Source organism: Phoca vitulina, unplaced genomic scaffold (assembly GCF_004348235.1).
Source record: "Phoca vitulina isolate PV1807 unplaced genomic scaffold, GSC_HSeal_1.0 scaffold2, whole genome shotgun sequence".
NCBI lineage: Eukaryota > Metazoa > Chordata > Mammalia > Carnivora > Phocidae > Phoca > Phoca vitulina.
Window position 1 is genome coordinate 100422299 of NW_022589705.1, and position 16601 is coordinate 100438899.

At 58.3% G+C, this 16601-nt stretch overlaps 2 protein-coding genes and 1 pseudogene across 4 annotated transcripts; 1 reads left to right on the forward strand and 2 right to left on the reverse strand.

Annotated features, from left to right (window-relative positions):
• Positions 1-89: 89 nt before the first annotated feature.
• Positions 90-13103, forward strand: INTS11 (integrator complex subunit 11). Its single transcript, XM_032395671.1, has 17 exons — positions 90-235; positions 3142-3239; positions 3727-3800; positions 5105-5333; positions 8744-8842; positions 8925-8959; positions 9224-9362; positions 9890-9954; positions 10334-10523; positions 10864-10947; positions 11373-11462; positions 11571-11733; positions 11865-11972; positions 12056-12117; positions 12188-12330; positions 12408-12537; positions 12654-13103. The coding sequence occupies exons 1-17, from the start codon at positions 208-210 to the stop codon at positions 12717-12719; spliced, it is 1803 nt and encodes a 600-aa protein (XP_032251562.1). The 5' UTR covers positions 90-207; the 3' UTR covers positions 12720-13103.
• On the reverse strand, positions 6298-6883 carry LOC116626417 (annotated as a pseudogene).
• On the reverse strand, positions 13085-16006 carry PUSL1 (pseudouridine synthase like 1). 3 transcript variants are annotated; one of them, XM_032395676.1, is made up of 9 exons: positions 15840-16006; positions 15576-15633; positions 15252-15439; positions 14938-15087; positions 14679-14849; positions 13860-13911; positions 13614-13776; positions 13379-13486; positions 13085-13175 (listed from the first exon to the last, which is right to left on the reverse strand). In XM_032395676.1, exons 1-8 carry the CDS (start codon positions 15908-15910, stop codon positions 13380-13382), a joined length of 960 nt encoding a protein of 319 aa, XP_032251567.1. In that variant the 5' UTR covers positions 15911-16006; the 3' UTR covers positions 13085-13175; position 13379. The 3 variants fall into 3 exon arrangements, with proteins under 3 accessions (XP_032251567.1, XP_032251581.1, XP_032251573.1); XM_032395690.1 differs by lacking the exons at positions 13614-13776; positions 13860-13911 and having other exon boundaries at positions 13379-13483; XM_032395682.1 differs by lacking the exons at positions 13614-13776; positions 13860-13911.
• Between the last annotated feature and the right edge of the window lie 595 nt (positions 16007-16601).

The window sequence follows — 16601 nt, forward strand, 5'->3', positions numbered from 1 at the left end:
GCCCCCTCCTTGACGCCCGGGATTGGTTGCCGGCTGCCCAATCGGAGGCTCGACGCGTGGGCCGGCGTTTCCGGCGGGCGCACCGGAAGCTGGCGCCGTTGGGGCCGCACCTGCGCGGTACGTCGCGGCGGGTCGTGGTCCGGCCGCGGTGGTTCTGCGGGCTCGGTGAGGGCAGAGGCTTCGGGGCCTGGGAGCGCGCCCGGCAGCATGCCCGAGATCAGGGTCACTCCCCTGGGTGAGTGAGGCGCGCTCGGCCGGCCTCGCGGGTGCGGGGCCGGGCGGCGGTCTGGGGACGAGCCGCGGGGACGCAGAGGGCTGGCCAGGTCCGCGGAGCCCCCGGCTGTCGTCAGCGGAGGCCTCGGGCCGGGCTCCCCCTCCCGAGGGAGGGCTCGGGGGTCGGCCCGCTGCTGTGCTGCTGCGTCCCCAGCTCTCCTCACCGTGAAAAGGGGGTGGGTCCGAAGGCGGGCAGCTGCTCCTGGGGGCCGCCCTTCGGACGCCGTCCCCGAGAGCCACAGGGTCTCTCCTCGCTGCGCCGGCGTCTGTCCGCATGGCCTGGTGCCTTACGTGGCCTTCGCTCCCCGCCTCTGCTTCCTTCCCCCTCCTGCGTCTGTGTCGCACCCGTTACCTGCAGCTTCCCGTCTGCCCAGGCCAGCCGTCCACTCTCAGTTCAGCCTTGTCTTACTGTATCTCTGCAACGTTGTTTTTTTTTAAAGAAACATTGCATTTTGTAAAAGCTATAAATGCACACTTTTAAAAGCCCAGAGAGTGCAGAACAGTGAAGGAGGAAGGGTCATTGAGAATCCAGGGTCCCAGAAACAACTGGGGTTATCATTTTGCATTCTGGTGGCCAGCCCTTAGAGCTCTCTGGGCACTCTTCCTGCACTCGTGCCCTGGGCTGTCCCAGAACCTGCCTCCTACACTGGGCCATGTGTGGGAGCATTTTCTATACAGATGCTCCACACAACTCCGTATCCTTTCTCGTGGTGTGAGCTCTTCGTCACATAGCCCCCCCCCCGCCCCCCAGCTCCCAGTGTGGACACTGAGCTGTTGGACACCCCTGCTCCTGGCCTTCTAGGTCAGGGTACACATCTCCACGGTGCCATACAGATCACCCTTGCAACAGCCTCTCCTAGCTTTTGGCACGGGGTCCCCTCTGGGTGCTGTGACCCCACACTCCCCTGCCTTTGGTGCCCTTCCAGGGGCCTCCTCAGATCACACTTTGCAGCCTGCCCCTTCACGATTTCGCCCACTTTCTCACCACTCACCCTCTGAACAGTTCTATCTGCCGCTTCTGTTACCCAGTCTGCACCTGGGCGTGCTCCCGAGGCCGTAGCACCATCAAAGCAGAACTCCTTCTCTATTGTCTTCCTTTGTCAGCTTCTGCCTTATGGGCTCCCTGGTCATGTGGGCCAGGTACAGAGAGTCCTGGGTCCCTCCTGCCACACAGCCTTTGCACAGCTGCCCCTCCCACCTCCTGACTGTCTCTTTCCACCCTGCTCAGGAGTCATTTTAAGGAGGACTTGCCGGGTGTGGGTCTGCAAGTTTCTGTGTCCCCTCCCCTGCCTTAATCTTCTCCAGGGCCTAAACTCTACCTGATGGACTCAGTGTGTGTCTTACCTACGTGGTCATTGTCTCCTTGCCCTGAAACATAAACTCTTGTGGATATGAAGTCACCTTTGTTTTCTCCTGAGTTCTGCCTCCTTTTGTGTGCTCTAGACTCTGTTTCCCATATCTGCTGCCCAGGGTGGGCCACTCTCCTTGCTCCCTGGGATGGTTGTGAGTCCTGTTGGGAGCAGGGGCCATCGCCTAAGAGCTGAGCTCTGGAGTCCAGAAAACCATCCCTGGCCCCATGCTTAGGAGCCATGTGTCCATGGGCTGATCCCATGACTTCTGTGCCTTCACGTCCTCTGTAAAGAGGGGCAGCCCTCCCCTTCCCCCGCCATAAATGTCTGGAGGCCTCTGCACTGGGCTCAGCTTTAGGGCTAAAGGTGCAGTAGGGAGCAGACAGCTGAGACCCTGCCGTTGTCCTGGTGGGGCGGGAGCAGGCTTATGAGAGACCTCCGGGCCTATGGCTGGGCTGCCTGAAGCACGCACACGAAGCTCTTGGCTGGGATCACCGACTGTTGTCACGGGTGACTGAAACTTCTCAAGGACCAGCCTGGGTCCTGTTCTGGGCCACCTTGATGTGTGTGGCGCTAACAGAAGGTTCAGGTGGCTGGCAGAGGGAGGCTTGTAGATCAAGATGGAAAGCAGGTCATTTGCTGTCATCAGGCCCTGCAAGGCAAGGCTGTGTCCCTTTCTTCTTGGGCCTCCAGACCCCAGAGGAGGTGACAAATGGCTAGAGGAGCTGGCTGGGATATGCCCTGCTGGGGCTGAAGCAGATGGGTAGGGCTTGAAGTCCGGAACATGGATAGGACTCAGGTTAAGTTCTGGGCTGTGGGTGGCCTGAGGGGGTGTGGTGGTGGGCCATATGCACTGTGGCTACTGTATTTGGTCATTGCTGGACGCTGGGGCTGTTTCTCGCCGTGGCTGGGCTAAAGCCTCACAGGTGTCCATCTGCAGTGAAGCCACCTGGAGGTGCGTGATGCCTTCTGAGAGTAGGTCCTGGGGGAGAGGGCCCCATAGCCCAGATGTGACCCCAGTTGAGTTTTCAAGAGGGGTGGTGATGCCCTGTGGAGCGCCGGCTTACCCCTATGAAGTGCCAGGACCACAGTCCAGCACCTGTTACACAGCCCTGGCCTTTGAAGGCTCCGGTCAGCCGCAGCAGGTGGGCTGCTCCCTCAAGAGGTGAGGGTCTTTTTCCATCTGACCTAGGTGGTAGTAGCAGGGCCTGAGGCTGGAGGTGTAGTGGGGGAGGGCCTAGAACTGGCTTGGCAGTCTTGGCACTTTGCCCCTTCCCTGCACATTTCCCTGGCCTGTGTGTAGAGGGCCTGGTGATGGTGCCTACACATCATCTGCACAGCAGCCGTGGGGCTCTACTTTTCCCAGCCCACTGAGGGCTCTGCAGCGTCGGGGACCCAGCGTTCCCAGTGGAGCTTCGAGGCAGGCGGCTGGGCCTTGGTCTTGGGGCTGGGGCCATCGCTCGCGGCAGCAGGAGAAGGATGTGGGGGTGGCAGCACCTCGTCCCATCTTCCTTTTCAGGGGCTGGCCAAGATGTGGGCCGAAGCTGCATCCTGGTCTCCATCGCGGGCAAGAACGTCATGCTGGACTGCGGGATGCACATGGGCTTCAATGATGATGTGAGTCCTGAGGGAAGGTAGCCTGGAGGGACCTCATTCAGCCTGCTCCTTGTTGCTGTTCTTAGCAGGATCCCAGGCCTCCGAGCCTCAGGCTCTGACCCATGGCATAGGGAGTCTGGGCAAGTGGGCAGTGGTAGGAGGCAGGTGGGTCTGGGGTCATTGCATTCCCTGGCAGTCCCCTCGCCTCACTTGACAGACGGGGTGCCCTCTGTGGAAGGCTTGGTCTGTACCAGAGCAGGGCTCTTGGCTCCTGCAGAGTCAGAGGGGGCAGCTCGGCACTCCCCAGGCAGGGCTTCTGGCTTGGTGACTGGTGCTGGCAGTTTGACCCCGCCCTGTGTACTTGGAGGCTGTGAGCAGTCAGTGGTCCCGGTGTGGCTGGCCAGGCTCAGCCTCTGCCCTCATTCCCCACTCCTGAGAGCCGTTCTCCGGAGCACCGGCAGACCCAGGGCAACTAACTGCATTCTGACCCTTTCTCTTGGCTCGTCAGAGGCGCTTCCCTGACTTCTCCTACATCACCCGCAACGGCCGGCTGACCGACTTCCTGGACTGTGTGATCATCAGGTGGGCACCTGTCGGCTGTTAGTGAGAGTGTTGTGTGGGCTCACACCTAGCCCCACCTGGAGGACCCTCAGGAGCCTAGGAGAGCCACTCGCGGCCCGGGGAGGCTGCAGCTGCGGGGTGTTGCAGGCCTGGGTTTTGTTCCAGGTTGTCGGCGTGGCACACCCCGGGGGCTGGCCCTCCCTGCCTCTGGACAGCGGTCCTGGAGGCCGTATATTTACATGAGGTTATAGGTATTCACGGTTGCTCCTTGATGGGCTTCGGTCAGCACCATGGAGCCAGGGGGCACACTGTGCTGCATGCGCCTATTGGCTCTGCCCCTGAGTGTCATGGATGAGAGCCCCAGCTACCCCAGGAAGGTGAGGCTGTATTAGGGCAACAGGCCTATGGCAGGGAGGCCGCTCCTCCCCCTCCCCCCCATGCAGAGGTGGTGCATTTCATGTGTGAGCGCCTGGGCTACTTCGCAGGCCTCCTCACTCAGCCTCTCAACAGCATTGGGCAGCAGTGACCATACCCTCCCTTTTGGTCCTCGATGCTCCCAGATTCCTGTACATTCCCATCCACCCTGCCCCTGACCTCCAGACTCATGGTCTGGCCCCCCTGGTGGCGGTCGACCTTCCCAACCTGGCTGAATGGGGCTTCTGCTTTCCTCCTATTCCTCACACTCCACCCAGACAGTCCACAGTTTGTGGGGTCCAGTCTTTTTCCTGACCCTGACCCTTGCCATGTGGCCAGATGACCACAGCAGCCTCCTGCTGGTCTTCTCCCTGCATCCTGCAAACCAGAGGAGCTGCTGACATGAGGCAGCCCCATCCTCAGCTGCTCTGAGGCTCTTGTGGTCTCGGTTCCTTCTTGGACATGGGCTGGCATGCAGCGGGTCTGCTCCATTCGTGGACACACAGCACTCTCTTCCCTCTGCCCCTGTGCCTTCCTGCTGTGGCTCCCATGCCATGGGGTCTTCCTGCCCATCCACCAGAGATGGTAACTGTCCCGATGCCCTGTCCCCTTCTTAGCTGTTTTTCGTTTCTCTATAGAACACGTGCCTGTCCGATGCAAGCATTACCTTTAACGCGCCCTGCTTTATTGGACATTTAGATTCTAAGTTCCAGGGAGGTAGTAGTTTTTATCTGTTTTGCTCACTCGTCACTCTGTGGTACTGAGGATGGCATCTGATACACAGCAGGCAATCAGTGTAGAAATGAATGAATGGGTGGAATGACCACGAGCCTATGCTGGTGTGGAGGAGCTGTGGGGGGCAGGCTTGTCGGGGAGCAGTGGCCTTGGACTGACCTGTGTTGCACCTGCAGCCACTTCCACCTGGACCACTGTGGGGCACTTCCCTACTTCAGCGAGATGGTGGGCTATGATGGGCCCATCTACATGACCCACCCCACCCAGGCCATCTGCCCCATCCTGCTGGAGGACTACCGCAAGATTGCTGTGGACAAGAAGGGCGAGGCCAACTTCTTCACCTCCCAGATGATCAAGGACTGTATGAAGAAGGTGGTAGCTGTCCACCTCCACCAGACAGTCCAGGTCAGGGTCCTAACAGACCCCATCTCGCTCTCTGTCGGGTACTGTCCACCAGGAGGCAGCATTGGGCAAGCACATGGGGTCCCAGCCCAGAATCTGGGTCCCAGCCCAGATTCAGGTGCACACAGGGCAGCTTGCCAAGCGCCCATCAAACATGTGGAACCTCTGCTGCTCACCCAGCTCTGAGCCTGAGTGCATCCAAGAGCGTGTGCCGGCCAGGGGCAGTGGGGGGCGGAGACTGACGGTGAGGTGGGCAAGCCCCGAAGGGCAGCCAGTCCTGGGCTGTGGAGTTTGCGTTTTGTCTCAGTAACTGTTGTGTGTGGGTCAGCAAGGAAGTGAAGGGTTTTAAGTAGGCAAATGCAATCAAATTGGGTAAAATTTATCACAAAGATTATAGATTGTCTGTTTCTTCTTAGAGTCAGCGGGTATTGCTTGTTAACAGGTATCTATGTATTTTCAGTTATTTCTGGTTGAATTTCTTGTCAACAGGAAGTATGTGTGTTTATCCTTAATGCCTTTTACTTCAAAGTCTGTGTTTCTGGTAACATCACACCATTCTCAGGTTTCCCATCTTTGGTTATTTGCGTAGTATGTCTTTTTCCATTGTTTTACTTCCAGCTTTACTGCATCATGTTTTAAATGTAGCTCTTTTAAGGGGCGCCTGGGTGGCTCAGTCATTAAGCGTCTGCCTTTGGCTCAGGTCATGATCCCAGAGTCCTGGGATCGAGCCCCACATCGGGCTCTCTGCTCAGCGGGAAGCCTGCTTCTCCTTCTCCCACTCCCCCTGCTTGTGTTCCCTCTCTCGCTGTGTCTCTCTCTGTCAAATAAATAAAATCTTTTAAAAAAAAAAATAAATAAATGTAGCTCTTTTAAGTGGCATATAATTTGTTTTTTTGTTTGTTTGCTTGTTTTTTGTGGGTTTTTTGGCATATAAAAATTTATTATTGTCATGTTTTCACCATCAAACTTAGGATCTGGGTTTTCCCTTCTTGCCTTTGTATGAGGGTTAGCTATAAGGGTTGGCTGTTTTGACAGTCCTAAAACAGACTCCAGGAATGTCACTGACAGCATGACCTTTGTGACCAAATCCAGCAACTACAGCTTCATCATTTTCCTCAATAAAATTCAAACATCCATCTTTGGGTACAAAGGCTGCAGTTTTTTTTGCCATTCTTGATCAGCTGGACCCTGACCCACTTCCTGATGGCAGAATTTGGCTATTTGGCATCAACTCCTACTTCTTCCAGCACAATTCCCTTTGCATGGGAAGCGCCTCCAAAAGGGTTGGCCTTCAGGGCTGTGCCTAAATGGGTTTTCTCATACTGTTCATAACGTCCCTTCTGATCTCATCGGTGGCTGCGGAGCTTCCTGGCAGTGTGAAGACTGCAACTCTTGCCCATCCTGCCAGTGCCATGGGCCAGAGCAAAAGAGGGTTTTGTTGTTGTTGTTTTTAATCTATTCTGATAACTTGTCCAGATGCAGCATTTGGACTCTACATTTAATAAGAAAACTTTGAGTTTAGCTCTACTCTATTACCATTTGCTTCCTATTTGTCTTGCCTGTTCTCCGTTTTTTCTTTCTCTTATTGCTTTCTTTGGATTGATTTTTTAAATTTCTATTTCTCTCTCTCTCTTTTTAAAGATTTTATTTATTTATTAGAGAGAATGAGCGAGCGAGAGAGAACATGAACAGGGGGAAGGGCAGAGGGAGAGGGAGAAGGAGACCCCCCTGTGAGCAGGGAGCCCGACACAGGGCTCCATCTCAGGACCTCGGGATCATGACCTGAGCCGAAGGCAGACGTTTAACCGACTGAGCCACCCAGGTGCCCCTCTATTTCTCCTTTTATTTGGTTAGTAATTTTATACTCTTGTAATTCTCATAGTGGTAGAGTTTACAAATGCATCCATGACAACAAAAATCTAAGGTACTTGGAGGTTTTGCCTCTAAATAATGCAAAGGTCTTAGAACATTTTAAATCTTTCTATCCCTTCCCTGACTTAGACTATTATTTGCCCTTATTTTAATGTGCTCAGTATATGTGAAATCTAGCAGGACATCATTAATACTAATAAAGTCAGGTTTGCTAGGCGTCATCTCTGTATTTACCCTCTCTATTTCCTGTGTTCTTCACTTTTTATTTGAGATAATTTACCTTCTTCCTGAAGAACACCAGTATAGATCTGTAGGCAGTGAATTTGCTTTTATTTGTCTGCAGATGGATCTGCTTCACCCTCATTCCTCAGAGAGAGAGCACAAGTAGGCAGAGCGGCAGGGAGAGGGAGAGGGAGAAGCAGGCTCCCCACTGAGCAGGGAGCCCGATGCAGGGGTTCAATCCCAGGACCCTGGGATCATGATCTGAGCCTAAGGCAGCCGCTTAACCGACTGAGCCACCCAGGCGCCCCTTCACCCTCATTCCTGAAGGACTTTTTTCATTACGTGTGGAATTCTAGTTTGGCAATTACTTCTTCTCAGTACTTTGAATATGTCTTTTTATTAACTGTTTGAAAGAGAATCTTTAATCTTAGGCTACTTGTAGGATTATGCCCTTTTCTTTGGTGGGAATGCTATGATGGACCTGCATGTTGTTCTTATTCAACCTATCCAGGTGTGAAGCCTCTTGCATCTGTGACCTGATGTCTTTCATCAGGTTCTTCCAGTGTTGCTCCTGCCCATTGTCCTCCTCCAACCCAGGGCCCCAGACCTTCCCTCATGCATTTGTCTTTCTGTGCTCTGTGCTAGATAGTCCTTTCTATATATTTTAGTGCGTTAATACTCTTCAATTATATATAACATGCTATTAAATTCATCCATTCAGTTTTTTCTGGCTTTAGAATTTCTACTTTTTAAAATAATTTCTAGTTTTTTGGTTAACATTCTTAATTCTATTTTTTATTTTTCTGAATATATTAATCACAGCACTCTTTTTTTTTTTTTTTTTTAAAGATTTTATCCATTTATTTGAGAGAGAGAGAGCACATGAGAGGGGGGAGGGTCAGAGGGAGAAGCAGACTCCCTGCCGAGCAGGGATCCCGATGCGGGACTCGATCCCGGGACTCCAGGATCATGACCTGAGCCGAAGGCAGCTGCCCAACCAGCTGAGCCACCCAGGCGTCCCTGATCACAGCACTCTTAAACTCTGTGTCTGAAAACTCTAGGAGTCCTGAGTCTGCTTCTCTAGACTGTTGTTTCTCTTGTTTTTCATGGTGTTGTCTCATCTCGTATGTCTAGTTGCTTTTGGTTGAGAACTGGACATTGTGTGTGAGAAACAGGAAATGATGAAAGGCTTGGAACCATGTTTTTCTTTTCTGCCCTCTGCCTCCCAGGTGTCCACCTCCCTGGTCCCTCTGCCATCCTCTAACTGACCACCTACCCAGCATAGCCTGAAGACCTGACTTGAGCCCTCTCCTCTGTAGGTGGACGATGAACTTGAAATCAAGGCCTACTATGCAGGCCACGTGCTGGGGGCAGCCATGTTCCAGATTAAAGTGGGCTCAGAGTCTGTGGTCTACACGGTCAGTGGAAACACTTGGGGCACAGGGGTACTGCTTGGCCGGGGAGAGGAGGCACCCGTTTTACTGCCACATTCTTTGCCAGGGTGATTATAATATGACCCCGGACCGGCATTTGGGGTGAGTAGGCTGATGTGTTTGTTTCATCCCGGGGGGACCCTCAGGAGTGCAGTGATGCTCGTGGATGTGCTGGGTGCTTGAGCAGTCTGTGCACTGGTTTCTGCCACGTGTCCTCTGTGCACGGCAGAGTCTCTTCCTCCTGTCTCCCCTAGTGTGCTGCTTGACAGAGGGTCCAGGGAAGCTGTGGCTGGGGTCCGTTGTGTTGCTCCTAGCCTTGCAGCCATGTGGATTGTCCACCTCCGGTCACGCCCACCTCTGTTATAGAGCTGCCTGGATTGACAAATGCCGCCCCAACCTGCTCATCACAGAATCTACATACGCCACAACCATCCGGGACTCCAAACGCTGCCGGGAGCGAGACTTTCTGAAGAAGGTCCACGAGGCCGTGGAACATGGCGGGAAGGTAACTGGTGCAGGCAGGGTGCCAGGCAGAGCTCTGGGCCATGTGCCTACCCTGACCATGCTACGCAGTCCTTTGGCAACCTCTGGCATGTCAGGAGATCGGTGCTGTGTGTTCTGGGCATGCAGGGAGGAAGACTTGCTCAGCGTTAGGAAGAAAAACTTCTCCGAAGACTAGCAGGGTGTTTATTCACCCCTCACCTCAGATCCCAGACCAGGGCTGGCCGGAGTATCCACCATGGTCGTTTTGGGACAGACTGGGGCTGGGAGCAGGACTTGTGGGCAGAGTGTGGGTGCCTTACCTGTAGCTCACAAAGGGCCTCTGCTCTCAGGGATGCTGGCTGTGACCTCTCGGTGGACGCAGCCTCTGACCCTCAGCTACCAGCGGGGCCAGTCTTTACAGCAGCTGCTCCCTGGGAAGCCAGCCACAGGGCACAGCTGCCTGCCCATTATGGCCGGATGTGGGCTCAACTTGGGTGGGCAGCATGGCCAGGGATTCCTGCCTGAGCCAGCCTTGTCGTCCCCCTGCAGGTGCTGATCCCTGTGTTTGCGCTGGGCCGAGCTCAGGAGCTCTGCATCCTGCTGGAGACGTTCTGGTAGGTGCAGCCCGATTGGTTTCTGGGAACCCTGGCCTGAGTGGGCACTAGTGGGATGCCGGTGTCCGGGTCCTCAGTCCAGCTCTGGGCAGAGCGTAGGCGGTAGCACTGGCAGCTGTCGGGCACAGCCAGGGTGCCTGATCTCGGGGGGTGCCCGCCCAAGCCAGGAGGCCTGTGTCATGCTGTTCCACACCCCCCCCAACCACGCTCTGTGTCCCTTCATCAGAACCAACGTTTTACAGAAGGAAGTAGGCTGAGGTGGGAGACATGCGGGAGTTGTTCCTCCCACCGGACACAGCCCAGGCTGTGGGTGTGAGGGGTGACATGGGCCGCTCCTTCCCTGGCAGCCTCCTCCACTGTGTCCCTGCGCTGTCCACAGGGAGCGCATGAACCTCAAGGCCCCCATTTACTTCTCCACGGGCCTGACGGAGAAGGCCAACCACTACTATAAGCTCTTCATAACCTGGACCAACCAGAAGATCCGTAAGACCTTCGTGCAGAGAAACATGTTTGAGTTTAAGCACATCAAAGCCTTCGACCGAGCGTTTGCGGACAACCCGGGTCCGATGGTGAGGTCCTGGCCAGGAGGGGCTGGGGATGGCTATCCTGTGCCTGCCCCAGCCAAGTCATGCCTGCCCCACACTGCGGCATCTGGGGCCAGTGCTGACTGTCCACACGTGTGTACTTCCTCCACGTCTGGGACATGCGGGGGGACCTTGCCTGCAGGTCTCCCTCAGGGAGCGGGGTGCACGGTGCTGGGGAAAAGACGAGGGGAGGTCAGAAGGTAGGGCCTGTGGCGGGTGCAGGGTCAGAAGGCTCTGAGGGCAGAGGAGGGGCTGGACCCATGGCCAATACTGGTTCCCTGACAGACGGGTGCTATGCCGTCCCTACCCCACCCCACCCCTGCAGGTCGTGTTTGCCACACCAGGCATGCTGCATGCTGGCCAGTCCCTGCAGATCTTCCGGAAGTGGGCAGGGAACGAGAAGAACATGGTAAGAGGTGTAGCTCGCAGGAGGGCCTGTGAGGTTGGGCAGAGGTGGGGGAACAGGGGCTCTGCTTGGCTTGGGGACACTGCTGTTTGTCAGGACAGGGCTCGGTATCCTGGGGCCCGGTGTCTCACCCACGCGGCTCAGACTCTTGCTGTGTCAGCCCGTTGCATCAGGCAGTGAAGTCTTCTGGCCCCGAGCTGATGTGGTACTTGGCCTGGGTGGGCTTATGCCGAGACCCGAGACTGCCTGGGTCTGTAGTGGGGCCTGGGACAGGGAGCTGCTGGCAAAGGAAAGGGGCTGTTGACGGTATAGGTTCTGATAGGAAGGGTAGGGTGGAGAGACATACAGGGAGGAAGCCCCCCCGAAGCCGGACGTGGGGGGGGCCGTGTTGCAGGGTGGCTGCCAGCTCCATCCCCCCTCCCCCACAGGTCATCATGCCTGGCTACTGCGTGCAGGGCACTGTGGGCCACAAGATCCTCAGTGGGCAGCGCAAGCTGGAGATGGAGGGGCGGCAGGTGGTGAGTCCCAGCTTCCCCAGCAGCTCGGTGGGCCCCCTTTTGGGTTGGTGGGGAGCCCCTGGAGCCTGCTGCTCGTGGTAACGGCCTGTGTGCACTGTGACGCTGCAGTTGGAGGTCAAGATGCAGGTGGAGTACATGTCCTTCAGCGCCCATGCCGACGCCAAGGGCATCATGCAGCTGGTGGGCCAGGCAGAGCCCGAGAGTGTGCTGCTCGTACACGGGGAAGCCAAGAAGATGGAGTTCCTGAAGCAGAAGATCGAGCAGGAATTCCGTAGGCAGCCCAGGCATGGGGTGGGCTTGGCCGATACAGGGAATGTGTGCAGGCTCTACCCATGGGGTCTCAGCATGGGCAGGGCCCGATGGCCTGGACTGAGGCTCTCTGCTCCTCCCACTCTTGCCCAGGGGTGAACTGCTACATGCCAGCCAACGGTGAGACGGTGACGCTGCCCACGAGCCCCAGCATCCCCGTGGGCATCTCGCTGGGGCTGCTAAAGCGGGAGATGGCACAGGGTATGCAAGGCAGGGCACACTGGGCAGGGGAGGGCAGCGGCACAGCAGGTGGGCAGCTCCCATCCCTGCCCCTTTCTCTGCAGGGCTGCTTCCTGATGCCAAAAAGCCCCGGCTCCTGCATGGCACTCTGATCATGAAGGACAGTGTGAGTATGTGTGTGCTTGGGCGGGGGTGAGGGGTGCCCGGATGCCCCCTGACCTGCCCCTGCCCCGCAGAACTTCCGGCTCGTGTCCTCAGAGCAGGCCCTAAAGGAGCTGGGCCTGGCCGAGCACCAGCTGCGCTTCACCTGCCGTGTGCATCTCCATGACCCTCGCAAGGAGCAGGAGACGGCCATGCGGGTCTACAGCCACCTGAAGAGGTGGGTGCCCCCACTCCTGGCTCTGGGGGTGGTAAGAAGTGGGGCACAAGGTGGGGTCTCACTGTGCCTCCCCGCAGCGTCCTCAAGGACCACTGCGTGCAGCACCTTCCCGATGGGTCTGTGACCGTGGAGTCCATCCTCATCCAGGCTGCTGCCCACTCAGAGGACCCAGGCACCAAGGTGCTGCTGGTCTCCTGGACCTACCAGGTGAGTGGTGGGTCCCAGGGAGCCCTGTTCCTGGCGGGTCAGGATAGGTGGGGGCTGCCCAGCTATGGTGGTCGGGGAAGATGTGATGACTTGCCTCCTTTTGTATCTGGTTGTAGGATGAAGAGCTGGGAAGTTACCTCACATCGCTGCTTAAGAAGGGCCTCCCCCAGGCCCCCAGCTGAGGTCAGCTGGTCACCAAAGGGACCTAGGCTTTCATCCAGGGCCATGTCTGTGCCTCAGCTCTTCCCTCTGTCCCCGGATGTGGAGCCCCCGGCTGCTCACAGCCCTTGTCTGTGAGGACAGGACCAGTGTCATACGCCTGTTTGGCTGAGAAAAGAAATAGGCCTGGGGACTTGATCACTCTTTATTTCTATTCCTGAGCGCCCAAGAGATGGGTGGATGCTCCTGAAGTATTAATTTCCAGTAAAAACTGCACCAAAGGCTGCATGGCTGTTCCCTTCTCGACGTGCAAACCCTCTTCCTGCAGCTCACCGGTAGCAGACCGGGGTGGCGGGAGGCAGGAGGCCCGTGTGGCATGCAGAGCTGGGCAGGGTCCGGCGGCAGGGCTGTGTGTGTCATGGCCACCCTGACCTCAGCTGGGCATCTGGGGGTGATCTGTGGCTTCCGTGTGGTAAACACTGCAGGACACAGGAGATTTTCTACAGAGGCTGGGCCTGGCCTTGGGTCCACAGCTTCAGCTGCGCTGCAGAGCCCCTGCCTTTCAAGCTGCTCCCTACTCCCTGAGAGGAGCCCCCTCAATCCCGCTCCTCTACTAGGAACATGATCCTAGAGCCCAGGTCAGGAGTATGGCTCAGGTCTAGGGATCCAGGGAAAGAGGTACCTTACTCCAGGCCTCCTGTTTTTGGCTTGCTGGTCTCCAGCTGGAGATTTTTTGGCCAACCTGAGGTTTCCTTGCCTTCCCGCTGAACAGAGGCTGGATTCCCACCTGCTAGCAGGACAGACAAGGGCTGTAGCTGTGCTGTTGCCAAGAGCCCCTCCTCCATCAAGCACCCAGCCTTAGGAGGGGTCAATCAGTGCGATGCACGCAGGCACCTTTCCAGGCAGCGAACTCTTACCGAGGCTCCCGTATAGCACTGACTTGAGGAATAAGCCATGGGCTGGGGCCACACGTGCCTGGTGCCTGCCCAGGGGGTCCCGGCTTTCCAGGATCACCTTCACCTGAGCAGGCATCAAAGCCCCCAGCCCCACAGCCACCAGCACAGATGTCATTCGCCGCACCTGCAACCCAAAGCCAAGAGTGCCACAGGGGCCCAAACCCTGGGGGCCACCCCCACCCCCTGGAGGCCTAGGGCAGAGCCCACCTGTCTGTACAGGAAGGACTGGCTCTCAAACTCCAGGTTCCAGAATTGCAACCTAGAAATACAGGCACTTGTGATGCCTGGGCCAGAGCAGCCCCTGAGTCCACACTGTGGCCCCAGACAAGGAGGTGGGCAGGGGGAGGGGTCTGGGGGAGACTGGTTCCCACTCTCTGCCACCACAGGGGCTTCCACTGACCACCCTACCCTCAAGTGAAGCTGAGGGGAGGAACACTGAGTGGCAGGGGCAGCAAAGCCTTCTAGGGACCTTGGCACTGGGGACAGGGCCCTCAGGTGGAGGTGCTGCTAAGGTGTAGGTCCTGCTAAGGTGTAGGTCCTGGTGCAGGCTCTGGGGCAGCTGAGGGAGGTGAGCACGGCGTTTATCTACCAGAGACCCAAGCCTCAGGGGAGGGGCTCTGCAGCTGACCATGCAGAAATTCCTCCTTTCAGTGCTGGCTCAAACTGGGAAGGTTTTGGAAGTCAACAGCTGACACCTGGCCAGAGGCCCCAGGGACAGTGCCCGGGCAGTGGAACCAACCCCCTGCCAGGTAGGGCCCAAACCGCTAGCCTGGTGCTTCTCTTTCAGCAAAGCCTTTTCAGCAGCTAGGCAACCAACGCTGAGCTGGGCAGGGCGGGAACCCAGCCTGGGGGGAGGGCACAGCTGCAGGCTCATGGTTGTTGGGGTCATGCCACTCAGCTAACCAGTACCCCCCTTATGAGGGCTGATGGGTGCCCAGGGAGCCCCCAACCCCAGCCGTGTCCTGCCTCTGCACGCCCTTTGCCAGGGAAGGTGCTATGGCCAGTGTGCAGGGTGCCCTTCCTTACCTGTTCTCCTGGGCAAGGACAAAGGGGCTGCCTGGGTCAGGGGACACGGAGGCTCGGCGCAGCGTGCGCACTGAGCTGGTGGCTGGGCTGCCAGCTGACTGGAAGGCACTGAAGTCATGTGTCCCGAGGAGGTGCTGGGCAGCCTCCCGCATGGCATCCACATCCAAGCAGCTGCAAGGAGCCAGGTGACTGGTCAGGAGGGAGTAGCCAGCCAGGTGGGTCCGACAACCCTCTCCCACTCACGCACACCCACACTCACCCTGCCCGCAGTGCCCAGCATCGGTTTCGTTCAAACACTGACAGCTGGTCAGGCCGGTGGCAGCCTGTGACCAGGCGGTACAGGTAGGTCCTGGATGTGGCTGCATGGCGGGCATGGAAGTCACTGGGTACTCGGAAAGCCTGCAGGATCCTGTGGGAGCAGGGTTAGGCACACCAGAAGGATCCCTCCACCCACCCAAGTGACACCTTGGTATCTCTATCACTCCCAAAAAGTTTGTCCAGACACCAGGTCCTTCCCGACTTATGGCCTCCACCCACCATGGACCAGTCTGGAGACAGCAGATGGGTGCTCACCGGATGGCCGGGTGCTTCAGGTGGGCGTTGAGAGCCTCTGCCAGGACCTCTGGGGAGAAGGGGGGCTGGCCTGAGCGGCGCTGGACGTCCAGGTGAGCCGCGTTGCACAGGGCGTGGACCCCGGCATCCGTGCGGCTGGAGATAGTGAATTTGACCGGCACCACCGAATTCAGCCGCTTTGCAGCCTCCTGGGGGGACAGAGCCGCCTGGGGCGGGCTGGGCAGCGCGGGGCGAAGACCGGGGCCCAGAGGCGCGGGGGCTCCCATCTGCCCCTCCCTCGTGTCTCCCTCTTTCCATTCCGGGCGGCTGGCGGGCAGAGCTCACCTCCAGGTAGTTCTGGACCCCGACGGCGCGCTGGCAGCCTCTGACGGCCGCGACCCCGCTGTGGGCAGAGACCGGCTCAGGTTAGAGGGCGGAGTTCGGGCCCCGCCCCGCCCTCTGCGGCCCTCCGTGTCTGTTCCCTCCCCCGGGCGTCGGGCCTGGCTACCAGACGTGCGGGTCCTAAATTTAGCTCCCGCCCCCTCCCACGTCGGGCGCCCGGACACATGTCGGGGCCGCGGGCACGGATGGGAGGTCCGGAAGACGTACTTAAAGTCCGTGCCCAAGTACTGGAAGTACACGAGGTAGCGCGCCGTCACCGAGCCTGCTACAGGGCCCATGACCGGAGTCGGCGGACCGCGGCCGGGCTCACCGCGGCCGGGCTCAGCGCGGCCTGGCTCAGCGGGGCCGCACGTGTGCCCACCACGCGCGCCTGCGCGCGCGGGGAAAGCAGTGTGGCCACGCCCCCGGCTGCGCCCGCGCCCGCGCCTGCGCCTTAGCGTTGGTCCCCGCCTCGGCAGTCCGGCACTCACCCGCCCTACGGCTGCTAGGGGAGGGAGCGGGGGCGGGGCCGAACTAAGGGATTGGGTGCAAACTGCTGAGTCGCAGAAGAGCCCGTGGGCCGGATTCCGACAGCGGCGCCCAGGAGGGGCTCCCGCGGCAGTGCACTCATTCATCCATCCTCTCAACCCGCTCACCCACGACCCACTGTTCTGGAGTGGGTCCGTCCCCACGTTCCGCGCAAGCGGTTTTTGCAGATGCGCCGAGTTGCGCAACGGCCGCATCGCTGGAGCGAGCAGTCTCGCGGCCTCCCCGCGCCCCGCGGACGGGCCGACTGTGGCTGGGTCCGACTTCCTTCCCAGGCCCCGGTGGCCTGGGAACTAGAGGTTGGGACGACGGGGCGTCCGGGCCGGAGCCAGGCGTGGCTGAGCCGCAGGGAGAGGCGTTTGGCGACGCTCCCCGGCCGTGACAGCGGGAGGCGCGCGCGGGCGGCGAACATTGGCGACGCTCCCCGGCCGTGACAGCCGGCGG